Below are 20,039 nucleotides of genomic sequence, written 5' to 3' on the forward strand. Positions count from 1 at the left end.
AAGACGCACCTGACCGTAAGACACACCTAGGGTTTTGAGGAAAATAAGAAAAAAATATTCTGAACCAAATGTTGTGTTAAAATATTTAATAAAATACTGTATTTTTTGCTCCATAAGACACACTTTTCCCCAAAAAAAGTGGAGGGGAAAATGCCCGTGTGTCTTATGGAGCGAAAACTATGGTAACATCATTAATATGTCCATACTACCCAAAGCAATCTACAGATTCAATGCTATTTCTTCAATGCTATTCCTATCAAGATACCAATGGTGTATTTCAAAGAACTAGAACAAATATTCCAAAAATTTATATGGAACCACAAAAGACCCCGAATAGCAACACCGATATTGAGGAAGAAGACTAAGGTTGGGGTAATCACATTACCTGATATCAGACTTTACTACCAGGCCATAGTAATCAAAACAGCATAGTACTGTCATAAAAACAAACATAGATCAATAAAAGAACAACAACAAAAAAAGCTCAGAAATAAAGCCACACCTATAGAGTCAGTTAATATTTGACAAAGGAGGCAAGGACATACAAAGGGATAAACATAGTCTACTGAACAAATGGTATTGGAAAAATTAGACATATACTTGCAAAAAAAAAATGAAAAATGGACCATACACAAGAATAAACACAAAATGAATTAAAGGCTTAAATGTTAGACTCAAAACTATAAAAATCCTAGAAGAAAACATAGGCAGTAAAATCTTGGTCATTTCTCATAGCAATATTTTTTCTGATATATCACCTCAGGCAGGGGAAAAAAAAGAAAAAACAAACAAGTGGGATTACATCAAACAAAAGTTTTTTGCACAGCCAGACACTATAAAAAAATGAAAACACAACCCACTGAATGGGAAAACGTATTTGCCAATACACCTGATAAGAGCTTATACCCAAAACTTTTATGGATCTTATAAAACTCAACAATAAAAAAACAAACACTTCAATTAGAAATGTGCAAAGGACCTGAATAGACATTTCTCCAAAGAAGACATACAGATAGTCAATAGACATGAAAAGATGCTCAATGTCTGATCATCAGAGAGATGCAAATTAAAATCACCGTAAGATATCACCTTATACTTGCCAGAATGGCTTACATCAATAAAGCAAAAAACAACAAATGTTGGTGAGGATGTGGAGAAAAATAAACCCTTGGTGCACTACTGGTGGGAATGCAGATTGGTGCAGCCACTGTGGAAAGCAATAACAGAGTTACCTCAAAAAATTAAATATAAAACTGCCTTATGACCTAGCAATTCTACTTCTGGAAATATATCCAAAGAAACCCGAAACACTAATTCAAAAGAATATATGCACCTCTATGTTCATTGAAGCATTATTTACAATAGCCAAGATCTGGAAGCAGCCCAAGTGCCCATCAGTAGATGAGTGGATAAAAAAGCCACAGTACATTTACACAATGGAATACTACTCAGCTGTAAAAAGAAGGAAATCTTACCTTTTGTGACAGCATGGATGGACCTGGAGAATATTATGGTAAGTGAAATAAACCAGTCAGAGAAAGACAAGTACCATATGATTTTACTTATATGTGAAATCTAATGAAAATAAAGTAATATACAAAATAGAAACAGACTCACAGACATGAAAAACAGGCTAGCAATTGTCAGAGAGGATAGAGGATGGGGGATGGGGGGCTGTGGGTAAAGGGGTAGGGGATGGGCGATGGGGACTAGGGGATGCTCGATAGGTAAAACAGGTGAAGAGATTAAACAGAGGAAAAAAAATAAACACAAACAGTACAGGGATTATAAGAGGGAAGGGGCGTGAGGGGATATAGAAGAGGGTAAAGGCGGGAATAAATGATGATGGAAGGAGACTTGGGGTGGTAAACACACAATACAGTACACAGATGATGTATTATAGAATTGTACATCTGAACACTATATTATTTTATTAACCAATGTCACCCTAATATATTCAGTAAAAATTAAAAAGAAAGATGACCTATAATGTAAAAGCATGAGAAGTTTAATGCCAGCAGAGAAACTATGTTCTCTGTCAGATCAATGAATTTTTTTTTCAGTAATAAACCTACTTTTATTCCTGGACACCATAGTTTGGCTATTATCCATATTTTGATTACAATTCTAAGAGTGTGACCCTATCCGAGATTTATGGTCATAACTTTAGCTACAATTCTGTACCTTTGCCCAGTCAGGTTCTGCTTCAGACAGCAAGATGAAGCAGGGTTAAGATTCTGCCAATGAAAGGGTAGAAACAGAAACATGTGCAAAGAAGTGAATATCAAGACAAACTATGGAAGCTAAGCTTTAAAAAAAAGTAGATAAATGGAGACACAAGGGGCAACTAAGTAATAGTGTCAAATGACTGAAGGTCAAAATGAGGATGAATTTTAGAATAGGAATAAATGAACTGAGGACTGTATTCAGAAAATAGGATGATTTAAATAAAAATTTTAGAAGCAATGAAGATATTGATGGTAAAATAAATTATTATCTTGGAAGCAAGTACCTGAGCTGGAGTGGAGAGCAGGATAATTAAAAAGAGATTAGGCAACAAAGACTCCAGGCTATTGAATGCATTATCAGTGTGGATTTTGATTGGACATCACTACTAAGAATGACTACATGAACGGTAGTAGTAAGGACAACGGGCCTGACATAGATCCTCAGTGGCTAGAGCCAGACTGATGAGGAGGAGAACACTAGATGACTAACATAAGGACAGGCAGAAGTTGCATAGTCTGATGGCAAGGGCTTCATGAAAGCTAACAGGTAAAAATCATTTGTGTAACAAGTTTTTAAACACAAATGTTTTTTAAAAACACAAATAAATTATTTATAAAAAGAAGGGGATGGAAATAGAACATTATGATAAAGTTAAATTAGCAAAATAAACTTCAACATTTTCAATGTTTTATTACAGTGATTTTCAACTGGTGGGCTGGTTTTTTGTTTTGTTTTTTTAAGTGAGAGAAAGGGAGATAGTGAGATAGATTCCTGCATGCGCTCCGACCGGGATCCACCTGATAACCCCCATCATGGGCCGATGCTCAAATCAACTGAGCTATTTTAGGCTCCTGAGACTGATGTGCTTGGACCAACCAAGCCATCCTCAGTGCCGCAGGCCCATGCTTGAACCTACTGAGCCACTGGCTGCAGGAGAAAAAGAGGGAGAATAGGGAAACAGGGAAAGAAAGAGAAGCAAATGGTTGGTTCTCTCGTGTGCCCTGACTGGGAATCAAACTCGGGATGTCCATATGACAGGTGGACGCTCTATCCACTGAGCAAACCGGTCAGGGCCACAACTGGTGTGGTTTTTTTTTCTTCTTTTTTTTCCTGAAGCTGGAAACGGGGAGAGACAGTCAGACAGACTCCCGCATGCGCCTGACTGGGATCCACCCGGCACGCCCACCAGGGGGCGATGCTCTGCCCCTCCGGGGCGTCTCTCTGCCGTGACCAGAGCCACTCTAGCGCCTGGGGCAGAGGCCAAGGAGCCATCCCCCGCACCCCGGCCATCTTTGCTCTAATGGAGCCTTGGCTGCGGGAGGGGAAGAGAGAGACAGAGAGGAAGGAGGGGGGGGGGTGGAGAAGCAAATGGGCGCTTCTCCTACGTGCCCTGGCCAGGAATCAAACCTGAGTCCCCCGCATGCCAGGCCGACGCTCTACCGCTGAGCCAACCGGCCAGGGCCTGGCTTTTTTTTTTTTTAATTTAGTGAGAGGAGGGGAGGCAGAGACAGGCTCCTGCATGTGCCTGGACCAGAATCCACCTGGAAAGCCCACTAGAGGGCAATACTCTGCCCATCTGGGGCCCTTGCTCCATTGCAACCGGAGACATTTTTTAGTGCTTGAAGCATAAGCTAAGGAGCCATCCTCAGTGCCTGTGGCCAACTTGCCCTTATTGAACCATGGCTGCAGGAGGGGAGGAGGAGAGAGAGAAAAAAGTGAGAGGGAGAAGGGTGGAGAAGCAGATGGGCACTTCTCCTGTGTGCCCTGACTAGGAATTGAACCCGGGACATCCACATGCCGAGCTGATGCTCTATCACTGAGCCAACCAGCCAGGGCCCTGCTGTGCTTTTTTAAAACATGTAATATCTTAATATCTGACTCTTTTCTCTCAGATTGTCAAATAAAAAAATGATAACAGACTTATGGTCAACATGGCAGCATAGGTAAACATGGTACTCAAATCCTCCCACAACCACATCAAAATTACAACTAAATTACAGAAATACCATTATTCAGAACCCCCTGGAATCTAGATGAATGGAAGTCCTGTAACTAGAGAATTAAAGAAAAAACCACACTGAGACTGGTAGAAGGGGCAGAGATGTGGAACGAGCTGGTCCCACATCCAAGTGTGGTAGTTTAAAATATGCAGGGAATAGCTCAGGTGCAGAGGTACCCCTGAGGAGCAAGGGGTCCCAGTCCCACACCAGGCCTCCCATCCCAGGTTCCAAGGCTAGGAAGAGAAGTGCCCATAACTTCTGGCTGTAAAAACCAGCAGGAACTGTGGCAGAGTAAGACAGGGAGCTGCTGGCGTCCAGGCAGTTCTTCACAAAGAGCTCGCAAACGAATTACTCAGATTCACTCCTGAGTTACAGTACTGGAGCAGCAGGTTGAAAGAAACCAGGGACAAATGGGAGGAATTGAATTACCCAACATCAAGGTAAGAGTTGAGGGGTAGGTTTCCGCCAGACAAAAGTGCTGGTTGAAGGTACTGCTCTTTTTCTAACACCCTTTCCACAGAGCTGGCAGGTGGGTGGCATATCTCAGTTTCCATCAACTTGGCTCAAACAGTTTGCCCCACCCTGATGATTCCCTAAGAAAATGCTGCCTGACCAGGCAGTGGTGCTGTGGATAGAGCATTGGACTGGGATGCGGAGGACCCAGGTTCAAAACCCCAAGGTTGCCAGCTTGAGCCCAAGGTCACTGGCTTGAGCATTGGGTCACTCGGTTTGCTGTAGTTCCATAGTCAAGGCACATATGAGAAAGCAATCAATGAGAAACTAAGGTGCCGCAATGAAGAATTAATGCTTCTCATTTCTCTCCCTTCTGGTCTTTTTGTCCCTATCTTCCCCTCTCTCTATGTCTCTGTCACAAAGAAAAGAAAAGAAAAGAAAAGAAAAGAAGAGAAAAAAGAAAAAAAGAAAAAAAGAAAAGAACCCAACTTCTGCATCCAACTTGCAGGCCCACCCAGGCAGTACCAGTGGCTTTTCCATATAAATAGTCTCTCTTGCTTCACGCTTCCTTTTCCTAAAATCTCTCAAACAAGCAGCATCTGGCCTCTGAGTTCCCAGTACCTTTTCCTAAGTGGCCCCAGAACTGGCATTAGTGGCAGCTGGCCTCGGTTCACAGCTTAGCCTCCCCTAGGCACTTCAAAGCTCAGCATTAGTAGCAGCCATCTGCACACTGCTCTGTTGCTCATGCTGGGTGGCCCCAGGCAGGGCACAGGAAGAGGCTGACCTTGCACCTCCTGGGAGACCCCAGAGCCAGTGCACACAGTGGACAGCATCAGACCATGCCAGATTACAACCTTACCACCACCAGGAGTGACACAGTCAAGGGGAAAACTTGGTGAACACCAAAACCCCACTGAAGCAAGCTCTGCTCTGTAGGGTTGACTCCTACACAACAGCTCCACTGTAGTCGCAGCCAGTCCTCACAGTGGGGTCAATCCCTCCCAGTGATGCCAAGAGCAATCAAGGCTAAACTACAAGAGCACAGTGCACACAGCACACACAGGGGCACACCTGGAGGGCCTGGCTCAGGTGACCAGAGAAGATGTACCACTGGGCCCTACAGGACATGTACTATACAAGGCCACTGTACCAAGTGTGGGAGATATAGCAGTTCTACCTAACACAAAAAACAAACATAGGCAAGTAGCCAAAATGTAGAGACAAAGAAACATGTCCCAAATAAAAAAGCAGAAGAAATTTCCTGAAAAAGAACTAAATGAAATGGAGACAAGCAAACTACCAGATACAGAGTTCAAATAAAGGATACACTAACTAAAATGAAGAATAATTTACAGGGAAGCAACAGTAGAGTGGATGAACCCGAGAATCAAATCAGCGATTTGGAATATAAGGAAGCAAAAAACACCCACTCAGAACAGCAAAAAGAAAAAGGTATCCAAAAAAATGAAGATAGTATAAGAAGCCTCTGGGACAACTTCAGGCATACCAACATTTGCATTATGGGGGTGCTGGAAGAAGAAGAGAGAAAGAAATTGAAAACCTGTTTGAAAAATAATGATAAAAAACTTATTTAATCTCATGAAGGAAACAGACATAAAGTCCAGGAAGCACAGACAGACCAAAAATGAACCCAAAGAGGCCCACACCAAGAGACATCATAATTAAAATGCAAAAGACTAAGGACAAAGGAAGAGAATCTTAAAAGCAGCATCTAGTTACCTACAAGGGAGCTCTTGTAAGACTGTCAGCTGATGTTCCAACAGAATCTTTGCAGGTCAGAAGGGAACGACAAGAAATATTCAAAGTAATGAAAAGCAAGGACATACAACCAAGGTTTCTCTACCCAGCAAAGCAGCTGTTTAGAACTGAAGGACAGATAAAGACCTTCCCAGACAATAAAAGCTAAAGGAGTTCATCACCACCAAGTCAGTATTGTATGATATGTTAAAGGGTCTTCTTTAAGAAGAAAGAAAAAAAGATAAAAAATATGAACAATTAAATGGCAATGAATACATATCTATCAACAACTGAATCTAAAAACCAAAATAAACAGTGAACAGAAACAGACTCACAGATATAGAGAACATTTTGATGGTTGTCAGAATGCAGGGGATTTGGGAGGGATGGATGAAAAAGGTGAAGAGATTAATAAATACAAATTGGTTGTAATAGAATAGTCATGGGGATATAACATACAGAATAGGGAATATAGTCAATAATATTCTAATAAGTATGAATGGTGTCAGATGGGTACGAGACATATCAGAATGACCATGTATGAAGTTATATAATGTCAAATCACTGGGTTGTGCACCTAAACTAATATAATATTGTACTATAACTGTAATTGATTAAAAAAAAAAGAAAATGACAACAGCCAACACAACAATGGCTGTCTGGTGTGAATGCCCTGTCTTGAAACATAAGTATATAGGTCATATAATAGGATTACATTTTATTTGTCATGTTGCATAATAAGGTTGCATCTAATTGGTTAGTGCTTGGTACCAGAAATCCTTATATAGTACAGGCACCTGATTTTTCAAAAAGTCACTTTCAAGCAAAAAGGGCAGGCAATTACTGTTACTATTATTTAGTGAATCAATCAAAATCATACCTATTTTTTGTTAGATTGGGAAAAAATATATTTTGTTGCATTGCATAATTTTATTAATTAGTTTATGTGTGCCAGGAGATGAAAAAGGTTGAAAATCATTGTTCTATTTGTTCAATGAACAGATGCCTATAGGAAAAACAACAAATAATTATTTAATTATTATTGTTTATGACTAATTGTCCCATTTTAAAAATTTCATATTATTATAAATAAAAAAGGATAAGTCAATAAAAAATAATTGTTTTCAGTTCAACATATTTGTAAGAAGCAGCCTGGCTATTTGTATATTTTCTATAAATGGGAGACCAATGCTCAGTTTGTGGAACTTTCACAAATGGACATATAGTTGTCTCTTTTTTTCCCTGTCCTCCCACCCCACTCCCCTGAGGTAACCATCAGGTTGTTCTCTGTATCTGTGCTGTTTCTGTTTTGTTTTTATTCGTTTTTTCCTTAAGATTTCACATGTAAGTGAAGTCATATAGTATTTCTCTTGCTCTGTCTGACTTCTTTCACTTAGCCCAATACCATCTAGGACAGGGGTCCCCAAACTACGGCCCGTGGGCTGCATGCAGCCCCCTGAGGCCATTTATCCGGCCCCCACTGCACTTCCGGAAGGGGCACCTCTTTCATTGGTGGTCAGTGAGAGGAGCATAGTTCCCATTGAAATACTGGTCAATTTGTTGATTTAAATTTACTCGTTCTTTATTTTAAATATTGTATTTGTTCCCGTTTTGTTTTTTTACTTTAAAATAAGATATGTGCAATGTGCACAGGGATTTGTTCATATTTTTTTTTATAGTCTGGCCCTCCAACAGTCTGAGGGACAGTGAACTGGCCCCCTGTGTAAAAAGTTTGGGGACCCCTGATCTAGGACTATACATGTTATCGTAAATGACAAGATACCATCTTTTTTTTTATCCCTGTGTAATGCACATAAGTTGTCTTGAACAGAGAAGGCTCATAATAAATAATTAAGACTGATACTTAAGTTACTGAATATAATAGCTTACTATTGAATTTACATCTCTAATCACAAATAAAAGTACAGAAAGCCCTTATATAAAGTTTGTGGGCAAATAAACTGTATCTAAGAATTTTAAACAAGTAGAAAAGTCTTTGTTGACATAAATAAAAAATGAGACATCATCCCTGTCCGTTAAAAAGACTGAATACTATTAACAGAATAATTTAGTTATACTTAAGTAAGGACTCAATAAGCAGATAATAAAATGGCACTGGAAGACAGTATAAAATTTTCAAAATATAATTTGTAATTAACTTACAAACTGGGGAATAATTTTTTTTTCATTTTCTGTTGCATGAGGTTTTAGAACTTTTTCTATATATTTCTGCATCACTGATTCCAAATCTGAAACCCATTTTTGGTGCATGCTCCAGTTTTTATGCAATTTTAATTTCTTTTTGTTACAGTTAATGGCATGCATTGGTTTTTAAATAAGAGTTAAAGGGCAACGACTCTTGGATTGAACATAACCACAAGGCAATTAATGTTTTACAAACATCACTTTTACATAACTGTAGTTGTTTTAAAATGTAAACAATTATTATCTGATAAAAACACCCTCTTATTTTGTTTTACGATTGAATCATGGCTTCTTCGAGTAGACATAAATGTAAGAATAGTCCTGATACCTTCTGTTATATATGTGGCTGTTACACACTTCAACATCAAAGGCACAATATATCATCATTGGTGACACGTGCATATATTGCCTATTTTCAAGTTCCCCTTGGCGATCAAGACAAGAATTGGAGTCCTCATACTGTGTGTCATAATTGTGAGGAAATGCTTCGTGACTGGACAAAAGGAAAACGCAAAGCAATGCCTTTGGTATTCCCATGGTTTGGCGTGAACCTAAGGACCACAGCAGTGACTGTTATTGCTGTCTGATCCATACAAACGGCATCGGCAAGAAAAAACGGCATATGATCACATGTCCTAATATTCCTTCAGCAATACGACCTATCCCACACTCTGAGACACTCCTGGTTCCAGTTTTCAATGGTTTTATTTCTTCTAAGGACAAAGAGAGTGAACATGATGATCAAGGGTATTTTGATAAGATTCATGAGGAAATAGTTGTAGAATCTGAAGGGTCTTCATCTGATGCCAAGCAGTCATTAACCCCTCAGCAGTTTAGCCAACCCAAATTGAATGACTTAGTAAGAGATTTGGGCCTATCAAAGAAAGCAGCTGAGTTATTAGCCTCCAGGCTTCAAGAAAAGAATGTACTTCACCGGTCAGCTCAAGCATCCCATTTCAGGAAGCGTGAACAAATTTTTGTGGACTTTTTTTCCGAAGACAAACACTTTGTTTACCGTCATGATATCAGTAGTCTTCTCAGCCAGCTAGGTGTTACCACTTACAGTCCAACAGAATGGTGGCTATTTCTTGACAGCTCTAAACGGAGTCTGAAATGTGTTCTCCTACACAACGGTGATGTTTATGTACAGCGGTTCCAATTGGTTACTCAACTCATCTGCGAGAAGATATAATGACATAAAAATTGTCCTCGACTTACTGAAGTATGAGGAGCATAACTGGATCATTTGTGTGGATCTTAAAATGGTAAATTTCCTGCTAAGACAACAGAGAGGTTTCAAGAAGTATCCTTGCTTTCTGTGTTTGTGGCACAGCCGAGCTTGGGAGAAACACTGGACACAGAGGAGTCGCGGAAACGTGAAGCTCTGGAAGTAGTGATGCAAACTATTGTAAATGAACTTGTAGTTAATCGGGACAGGATCATTCCCCCCCCCCCCCCCCCCCCCCCCCACTTCACATCAAACTTGGCTTAATGAAGCAGTTTGTTCAGGCTTTGAATAGAGAAAGTGAATGCTTTCAACATACTATTTCTGCTTTTCCTGCCTTGTCTTTCAAGAAGATAAAAGCAGGTGTATTCGATGGACCTCAGATTCGAACCCTCATATGTGATGAAGAATTTTCCAGGGAGATGAATAAGGAGGAGAAAGCAACATGGCAGTCTTTTGTAGCAGTTGCAGAGAACTTTCTTGGCAACAAAAAAGAAGAAAACTATGAACTTCTGGTTCAAAGGATGCTGTTGGCTTTCTGTGACATAGGATGTAACATGAGCGTTAAGATCTACTTCCTGACAGTCACACCTTGATAAGTTTCCTGAAAATCTTGGAGCTGTTAGTGATGAGCAGGGAGAACACTTTCATCAAGATCTGAAGATGATGGAAGAGTGTTATCAGGGGCGATGGGACAGAAATATGATGGCAGACTACTGCTGGGGCATCAAACGAGATTGTCCTCAACAAGTACACAAAGTCAAGAGCTACAAATGCAAATTTTTGCCTGAATAGAATTTAAATAAGTTTTGTGCAAATTTTATGACTAAAATAAGTGTTTTAATATGTTCTATTTTGAAATTGTAGACAAATTCTAATGCAATCATATCTTTTAGTGTATTTACTGCATTATATAAACTATTATATTTTCACAAAAATGATGCACAAGAAGACATTCTTCTTCATTATGTTAAACTAAATGTTGAAAATTTTACAATAAAATGAAAACCTAAAATCTTGAATTTCAAAAAAACTGTAGCTTACAGAGAAAAACCAATGTCAGATTTGAGATCAGCACACTCGAATTAGGTAAGAACAAGTGTTCTTGTGGATGCAACAAAAATTTTGTTCCCCAGTGTTATTAGCGATGGTAATGAACTTGACAAGTTTAAAATTGAAAACATTTCCACTTAAGAAACACAAATATTTATACAATTTAAGAAAGGAAAACTGGAAAAGCAAATTATAAGGAGTACACGTACACTAAAGATCTTTATTAGACATGGGTGCTTCTGATATCATCAACTCAATAAATCAAATACATTTTTCATTTTTCAGGCAACACACACATGAAAATATATTTAAATCTCATCTTAGCTTGTATATTAAGAATACATACAATCAAATAGGAAACAATATTACATAAGTATTTTCTTAATAATTCAATTCCAGGTGCCTGACCAAGCAGTGGCACAGTGGATAGAGTATCAGACTGGGATGTGGAAGACCCAGGTTTGAGACCCCGAGGTCGCCAGCTTGAGCACAGGCTCATCTGGCTTGAGCAAAAAGCTCACCAGCTTGGACCCAAGGTCACTGGCTCAAGCAAAGGGTTACTCGGTCTGCCGTAGCACCCTGGTCAAGGCACACTTGAGAAAGCAATCAATGAACAACTAAGGCGCCACAACAAAAAACTGATGATTGACACTTCTCATCTCTTTCCATTCCTGTCTGTCCCTATCTATTCCTCTCTCTGACTCTCTGTCTCTGAAAAAAAATAACACAAAAAAACCCAACAATAATTCAATTCCATGCAACACAACTGTATTGTACACAGATACAGTTAGGCAATTCACTAGGAGCCAGAAGTACAGAGATAGTATCTGTGCACACATAGTGGCGAGTATAGAAAAGTCCAAGTTTCACATATGCTGTATTTTAAATTAGTGTTTCTCAAAGTGAGAGCCCATGAATCAGTAGCACTAGAAGCATTAGATTACCTGGATTATTAAAAGAATCAGTTGCTTGTTAAAGAAAATCTCTGTATTGCAAAACTATTAAAACAATAGTATGCATTATTTGCAAATACCTTCGGCCACTGTTATTTACACAGAAGTTTGAGAATCAATGCCTTAAATGTTAAAAGTAAGTGCTGCTATAAAATTGTAAAGGTGAAAAGGTCCCTTCCCCCATTATGAAGATTCTTTGACTTAAAATTGATTTTTAAATCTATTAGGTTAAAATACTTAGTAGTTTCTTTAAAAATATTTGTATAATGTTTAAACTGTATATTGTGAAAGTTTCATTGAAACACATAACATCTAAAGATAAAATAACATAAATTAAAGCAAAAAGACTTACAGCTGGTGATATCAGGTGGTGCATAGCCATCATTCATATACATACTTGTGGGTTTTGCCACTTTCAAATAAACAAAATCAGACGTGTTCTTTAAAGCAGTCACTGCTTCTTCATGAGTTACTTCTTCTAAACACACACTATTCACCTAAAAGAAAGACCCAAAACATTTATTTTAAAATATTTTCACTTGCTTTCTGCTTTTTTGGATATAAACAATAAAATCTAAAGATACAGACAGTGTGAAAGTGATTTAAGGACTATTGTAGTAAGGTACCAAAAAGCTGCAAAATTAATATTGATATTCTAGGAGGAAAGGTCAGGCTTTCCTGTCCCATCCCTCCTTTGGGGAGGGGAGGGGGAAGAATGTGGAAGTTTCTAGCTTGCAAGAACAATGGGTCATTTAGTTTTAAACCTAAAATAAACGTTAACTGAGAAACTTCCACTCTTTCAGTGGGAGACAGAATTTACATACCACCCTGCATTGAATGTAGTTCCTTCCCCCTTCCTGGAATCTTGAGAGTAACATACCTCTAGGCTAGTGAGGGAAGATGAACCCTAAAAGATTTGTAAACATCTTTGATTGTGTTACCTTGAAAGTCTTAATGTTTCTGTGTATCCCCTCTAAACAAATGTTGTAAGCTTGTGCCATGATGTCATGCTCTCCCTCGCCCTTGTGTAATCAAGGGTATATAACCAGCCCCTGAAATGTATTTTGGCGCACATGATTTGGGTTTGCAACTGCCCCATGTCAGCCATATGCAGCCAGCATATTTAATAAATCTCCTCCTTTAATAAAACCCTTCAAAATTCATCTGGACTTAGTGTCTCTACGTAAACCCGTGGAATTGAGGTACAGGTACTTTACAACATTATCAAGAAATGTGGAAAGAAAATATCCATTTTTATTGTCTATGATGATATGAGGAAGTTGTTTCATGATGATAAGTTGTTTATGTACGTTAGTAAGATAGTCAATCTTTAATTTTTTTTGGTGACACACACACACACACACACACACACACACGAAGGAGAAGGAGAGAGATGAGAAGTATCAGTTCGTAATTATGTCACTTTAGTTGTTCACTGATTGTTTCTCATACATGCAATGTGTGAGTGTTCAACAAATGGCTGATGTATTCTCATATTGCTTCTTATACGGGGGGCTCCAGCCAAGCCAGTTACCCTTTGCTCAAGCCAGTGACCATGAGATCATGTCTATGATCTCCTGCTCAAGCCAGCGACCCTGTGCTCAAGCTAGCAACCTTGGGGTTTCAAACCTGGGTCTTCAGCATCCCAATCGATGCTCTATCCACTGTGCCACCACTGGTCAGGCTGAAATAGCCAATGTTGATTCCAACCCCCATTCCTCCCAAGCCCTAAGGCTGAACCTCCTTCTACTCTTAGGCATTTAGGAATGTGTGTGGATACACACACACATTTTTTTTTAAAGACAATGAAACCATATTAAGGTTTTTTGTTCTACAACTGATTTTTTTTTTTAAAAACAAAACGTGTCATTAACTTTTTAATTAAAAATTTTTTTAACATTAAATGGTAAGTCGGCATAAATTGTTGGCTTCCTACCACTAAAACTAATTCTGAGGAAACCATAAAGGAAGAAATGGTATCCAAGAAATTTAAAAAAAGTGAGAAACCCAGTGGAGAAAAAAGGCTTTTAAACTGGTATAATAGTTAAGTGAAATTCTTGTACCCTACACATGTTCACTAGAACACACAGCAGGACTTCCTAATAGAATTATTCGAAGGGAGGGAGGGAGGAAGGAAAATAAACGAAATGACCCAATTCACACTCTATGTGCTTTTTCAGATCACTTGAACCTCCTTGCCCACCAGGCTTTGGCTGCCTGTTTAGTAGACTCCCAGCTACTGCTCCTCTCACCTTGTCTCCTACCATTATCAGCTCTTTCTGCTTTTTCTGTGTTAAAGGCTGGGCGTGGGCACGGCTAACTGGCCTCCACAAAGTGAGAGCTGTAACACATCAGAAGCCCATGTCTGACTTATTTAGGCTACTAAGGCTCAGCTCTTCCTGCCACTTCTGAGTTCAGGGGAAATGCTGTACCACAGAATGAGAGAGGTGACTTCCCTAGAATTTGTCCAGAGAAGTTGGGTAACACAGTCTAAAAATTAACTCCATGGGGTAGACTCTAATTAACAGGAAACAGAAAACTAAAAGGGCAGCAGATAAACCCTTTTTCCCCCCTGATGGCTGGATCTAAGGTTTAGTGGTTCTATATTACCTGCCTGGAACTGTCCTACATGGCAAGCAATCAACTACATTTTTTTTATGAAATTACAGACAGCTCAAAAACATAATACCTGGTACTGGCTCTCCTTCATTCTCTGCCTCCCTTTTTATTTTCATTCACTCTGGCTTTGCTGAGATCCCACCATCCCATTATACATACTTAGTATAATAGGTTTTGTCTTTTCTAGGGAACATGCATGGGCTAAGACAGTCATTGATGAATATTACATAAATAAATTGTAGTATAGTACCAGAATAGAATATTATCTAGAGGTAAAATGGATAAGCTTCAGGTCTAGGCAACAATATGGCTAATTCTTAGTAAAACAGTATTTAATGAAAACAGTATTATTAAAACACTACATATAGCCTAATAGTCTTTTTAAAATTTCAAAACAAATATTACTAAAGAAAATAGGCTTATATATGTAATCAAACAATTTTTTACAGTGAAAAAAGATGACAAATTGTTGTTCTTCTAGTTATTAGGCTGGGTAATGACTTTGGCAGTTTCATTATAAAATAAATAAAATAATTTAAGTGTAAAACTAAAAAGAAAAATGTTCACATGTAAACAAAGAGTGACACTGTGTTATGAACCTAGGAATTATGATTAAACAATTCTGTATATCCAAGCCCCTAACCCTTCAACAAAAAATAGAAGGGGAAAAAAGAATAAAAGAAAAAGAGAGGGGAGATGGTAGAGAAAATAGGAATGAAAAATAAAAATAATACCAAGAATCATTTACAGGTTTTGACTTAAGTTAAGGCTAGTATTCACTCATTTAAATCATTAAAACAAATTTGGCATGTTGAAATTCCAGAGTCTGTGAGAAAAAAAAAAGACAATCAAAATAATTTTAAAAAACCATTTCTTATACTTACTGCTAAAAGTTTATCTCCAATCTGAAGTTTACCATCTTTATGTGCTGCACCCCCTTCAATTATTTTGGTTACATAGATGCTATTATCCCCAGGAATATGTTGATTTCCAACACCTCCAGCAATGCTGAACCCAAGACCTGTTTAGAAAATACTAGTTTTAGACTCTCATCAATAAATGTGAACTTAAGTCCAAAAAGAAACGGCTAAAAAACAGGTGATAATTTCACACTAATGTTTTTAAAACAGAAAAGAATTTGTTTACCTACTTTTAAATTCCTAAATATGTGTTGTGCAATTGCAGACAATTGTAAATACAGGTAGTCCTGTAGTTAAAAATAAATTTCTTTTTCCCCCCCTCCAGGTTATGTCTTAAAGTTTCTTTGTAAATGAATTTGTTAGTTTAAAGAGACATTGCAAAATTATGTTTCAGTTTTGTTTCCAATATAACTGTGCTTCTTACTAACACTTTTAATACCTTCATGAGATTAAAACAATTAAGAAAAAATAAAACTGTTGGTGATGAGCAGATAGATTTCAGAAATGTGAATAATTGTTATTTTTCTAATATTCTATAAATTAATTTTGAGGAAGGCATTTCTAGAATTCGTAAGTTCCATAGCTTTAGTACCAAAGAAATCTGTAGCTTTCTATTCCTTTTCTCGTTTGTTGGAGTACCACCTCTTTCACGAACCACATGTTAGAATCAGTATTTCCATTTATCCTCAATTCCATCAATGCTTTTAAAACTCAGAAATTAAATTTTAACAATACTTATTGTAGACAAACTGTTAATGAAACATTCATATTTTCTTCTTTTAATTTAGTTACGTGCATTTAATATATCATGAATTAAAGATTACATGTTAATACGGGCTCTAGCTGGCTGGCTCACTGGTAGAGCATTGGCCTGGCATGTGGAAGTCCTGGGTTTGATTCCCAATCAGGACACAAAGGAGAAACAACCATCTGCTTCCCCAGCCCCTTCCCCTCCTGCAGTCATTGCTCAAATGGAGTAAGTTGGCTCTGGGCACTAAGGATGGCTCCCTGGCCTCTGCCTCAGGAGATAAGAATAGCTGAGTTGCTGAGCAACTGAGCAACTCCCCAGATGGGCAGAGCATTGCCCAGTAGGGGCCTTGTCGGGTAGATCCTGGTCCGGGTGCATGTGAGAGTTTGTGCATGCAGGAGTCTGTCTCTGCCTCCTTTATTTTCACTTAATTAAACAAACAAATAAAAACATAAACAAGTTAATATTATATATGACAACAAAGCATTTAAATAGAATTCTACTTAAGACAAAAATCAATAGAAATAGCAGAAATTCTAAAAATTCATGCAAGCTATGTAGATTACCAATCTTGGTAATCTTAGAATGTGTCAAAAATAACTACATAATTATCTTTAATTCAAAGATCTCACTTAATTTGTCTTAGTGTGATTTACTTATACCTTTAGGACCTTTAATGAGCTTTATTTCCATTATTTTTTCTGATACTGGTTTCCGTCTTTTCACGTACAAGCGTACGATAGAGCCTGCTTCTTTCAATGCTTCAACTGCTTTGCTATGTGTTACATCACGGACGTCTACTTCATTTACTCGCAATATACAATCATTGACTCTGAGGAGAAAAAAATAATAAAATAATAAATAAATAAAAACATTTCCCAATGGTCAGCAAAAGAAAAAGGGCAAATAATAAATTATACAGAAATATTAAATAATAATGACAGCTGCAATTTATATGCTTATTATGCTTAGGCTTTAACATCTTAAAAAGATAGCATATAGTTCTTCAGCATTAATCACATGCCTGGTACTTCTTTTAGTGCTTGACCCTTATAAGGCAAGTACCTATTTATATCACTCTTTTATAGATGGAGATACTGAAGCACAAAGAGTTTAAATAACTTTCCTGAGGTTACTCAGAAAATGACTGAAGAAATTGTGATTCAAAGATAAGAAAACTGAGGCTCTGACTGAATACCCCACTTAAAGTCACAGAGATAGTAAGTGGCCAAAGTGAGATTAATCCAAAAATAACTTTTGACTGTTTTTGTCAACTTAGATACTAGATTAAAAAAAATAAAGTTATTTGTTGAGATTTATACGAAGCTAAAGGTTAGATGTCTTAAAGGTTATTCATGTAAATAATTTATCTTGACACAGTAATATATTTTTTAAAATTTTGATTTGTTCCTAGTTCCAATTTTCCCCTTAGCTCTGTTATCAGTTTAGGGAGCTGGGAGGGAGGAAGACAGTCATCTCAAATTGGGCGGGGAAGGGGAAAAAAACACAATTAAAATGTTAAAACTGATCCTGATAAGCTTCTATATCTAATTAACTTTAATATTTAGAAAAGTGACATATTAGAGTTAATGTAAGTATGTTCCTTAGTGAAACAAATAGAACATATTAATTACACATATAAAACACAAATAAAAGGTCAGTAACAGAATCAGGAAGTAAATGTCTACATTTACACAAATAGTCAAATTATTCATTTTATACCTAATTAATTTACCACCTGTCATATCCAGCGAGAACTTCAGAAACTAAAGAGCGGCATAAGGTACCAAAAACGTTAAAAGGTTTCTAACAGACCATATAAAATCTTTAGTTCTAAAACTTCCGACTGTCATGGTGTGTGTGTGTGTGTGTGTGTGTGTGTGTGTGTGTGTGTGTGTGTGTGTGTGTGTGTCTGTGTGTAACAACAATGTACCATCACTACACATCACACACACATACAAACAATAAACAAGGGAATAAAAACTGCTATATATTCCTTTTCTAAGGAAACAGCTAGGCATGCTAAGATTTAAATTAGGTTTAAACAATGTCATTTTCATCTATTCAATTAAGACAATATATTTAAAGTTTGCTTAATCTTTACTCTCTGTGGTATAAAATATAAATTCAGATATATCTGACTCTTGTATCTTAAATAAGTTTATATATGTTTCACACTCAGCAAATATAAAACATTTTGTGAACTTATCTGAAAATACAAAGATAAATTAAAATCCTAAATGAAAAACAGAAACAATGCTTAGAGAACAATTATTCATTCATAATTTGAGCATCTACCTTACACTAATTATTATATAATAGTGGATTTTTGGTTTTATTTTTTTTTATATTTATGCCTTGTTTAGTTTGCCTAAAGAAATATATACAAAGTGGATTTAGTATCATAACATAAAGTACAAAACATACCGCAATCTTCCATCTTGGGCAGCTGCTCCCCCTGCAATAATTTTGGTAATGAAAATACTTGAGTCATCTCCAATGTGTGGGTTGTCCGTACCTCCTGCAATGCTGAAACCAAGCCCTGAATTGCCCTGGGGATAAAGGAAAAAAATTCAAGACTGAATAAGAATTATTTTTAATGATAGTTTCCTGTCACTATAGGACTTAGAAACTATATTAACACAGGGAACAAGTACTTAAAGGTGTATGTGCAGAGAATATGAATATTCTAAATTAAGAAATATAAGGAAAGCTCTTTTTTCTCTATGAAGAATTCTGAGGCATTACTGTTGACAAGGTGAGGTTGAAGAACACATACTGAATACACGTTTGGAGTCCAGTCTACGGTTATTTCTTTAAAAAGTATGGGCAGTCTGTCCTTGGATTAGTCACCATCTGCAAAGGTGTCTCTACTAAGTCTCTTTCTTTTAGACTGCATCTCACTCATTCTTGGTAATACAAATGTCTCCTAAGAGAAAAACACTGAAGTTCTTTCTGTTGTTATTATTTCACAGTAGGTAAAACCAATATATTATTTTTGTCTTTTTAAAAAGAGGTAGAGCATGCTTTTCTTGTGCTAACACTGCCATAAGCTTGGTAATTTAGACAACATCTGATCTAAGCTACAGTTACTATCATTCTTGACTTGTTTAACCATGATACCTGACTAGCAAAAGGCATTTTTAGTACTGAATGCCTAACCTGAGACCCTTATATTGGTGAGATTTCTTTCTTTTTTTTTTTTAGAGAGAGAGAGAGGGAGGGAAGACAGATGAGAGGGAGAGAGATGAGAAGCATCACTTCTTTATTGCAGCACCTTAGTTGTTCATTGATTGCTTTCTCATATGTGCCTTGACCGGAGGGCTACAGCAGACCGAGTAACCCCTTGCTGGAGCCAGTGACCTTAAGCTCAAGGCAGCGACTACGGAGTCCCACACTCAAGCCAGTGAACCTGTGCTCAAGCCAAGCCAGATGAGCCTGCACTCAAGCTGGCAACTTCTCAGTTTTGAACCTGGGTCTTCAGTATTCCAGGCCAATGCTCTATCCACTGCACCACTGCCTGGTCAGGCTGGTGAGCTTTCTTGATAGCAAAGTCAATTTGTCAAAGCAGTACTACTTTTTGCTTGTTTTACATACTGGATTTCTGAATAATATTTTCTTTCTTTCTTTTTTTATTAAGTGAGATGCACAGGGAGGCAGAGAGAAAGACTAACCAGGACCTACCCAGCAAGCCCCCTAGCAGGTGATACTCTGCCCATCGGGGGCTGTTGCTCCATTGCTTGACAACTGAGCTATTTTAGCAACTGAAGCGAGGCCATGGTGCCATCCTCAGTGCCCAGGGCCAACTTGCTCAAATGAGCCATGGCTGTAAGGGGGGGGGAGATAGAAGAAGAGGGGGAGGGAGAGGGGTGGAAA

At 37.8% G+C, this 20,039-nt stretch overlaps 1 protein-coding gene across 17 annotated transcripts in view; it reads right to left on the reverse strand.

Annotated features, from left to right (window-relative positions):
* DLG1 (discs large MAGUK scaffold protein 1) overlaps nucleotides 1-20,039 on the reverse strand; it is a 301,581-nt gene that overhangs the window by 112,422 nt on the left and 169,120 nt on the right. For all 17 annotated transcript variants that reach the window (XM_066347976.1, XM_066347975.1, XM_066347974.1 and 14 more), the window contains 4 exons: nucleotides 18,591-18,715; nucleotides 16,826-16,995; nucleotides 15,380-15,516; nucleotides 12,229-12,373 (listed from right to left, as the gene is read on the reverse strand). In XM_066347976.1, the coding sequence (XP_066204073.1) occupies nucleotides 12,229-12,373; nucleotides 15,380-15,516; nucleotides 16,826-16,995; nucleotides 18,591-18,715 (577 nt within the window). The remainder of the gene's footprint in view (nucleotides 1-12,228; nucleotides 12,374-15,379; nucleotides 15,517-16,825; nucleotides 16,996-18,590; nucleotides 18,716-20,039) is intronic.

The sequence above is a fragment of the Saccopteryx leptura genome, chromosome 8, assembly GCF_036850995.1.
Source record: "Saccopteryx leptura isolate mSacLep1 chromosome 8, mSacLep1_pri_phased_curated, whole genome shotgun sequence".
NCBI lineage: Eukaryota > Metazoa > Chordata > Mammalia > Chiroptera > Emballonuridae > Saccopteryx > Saccopteryx leptura.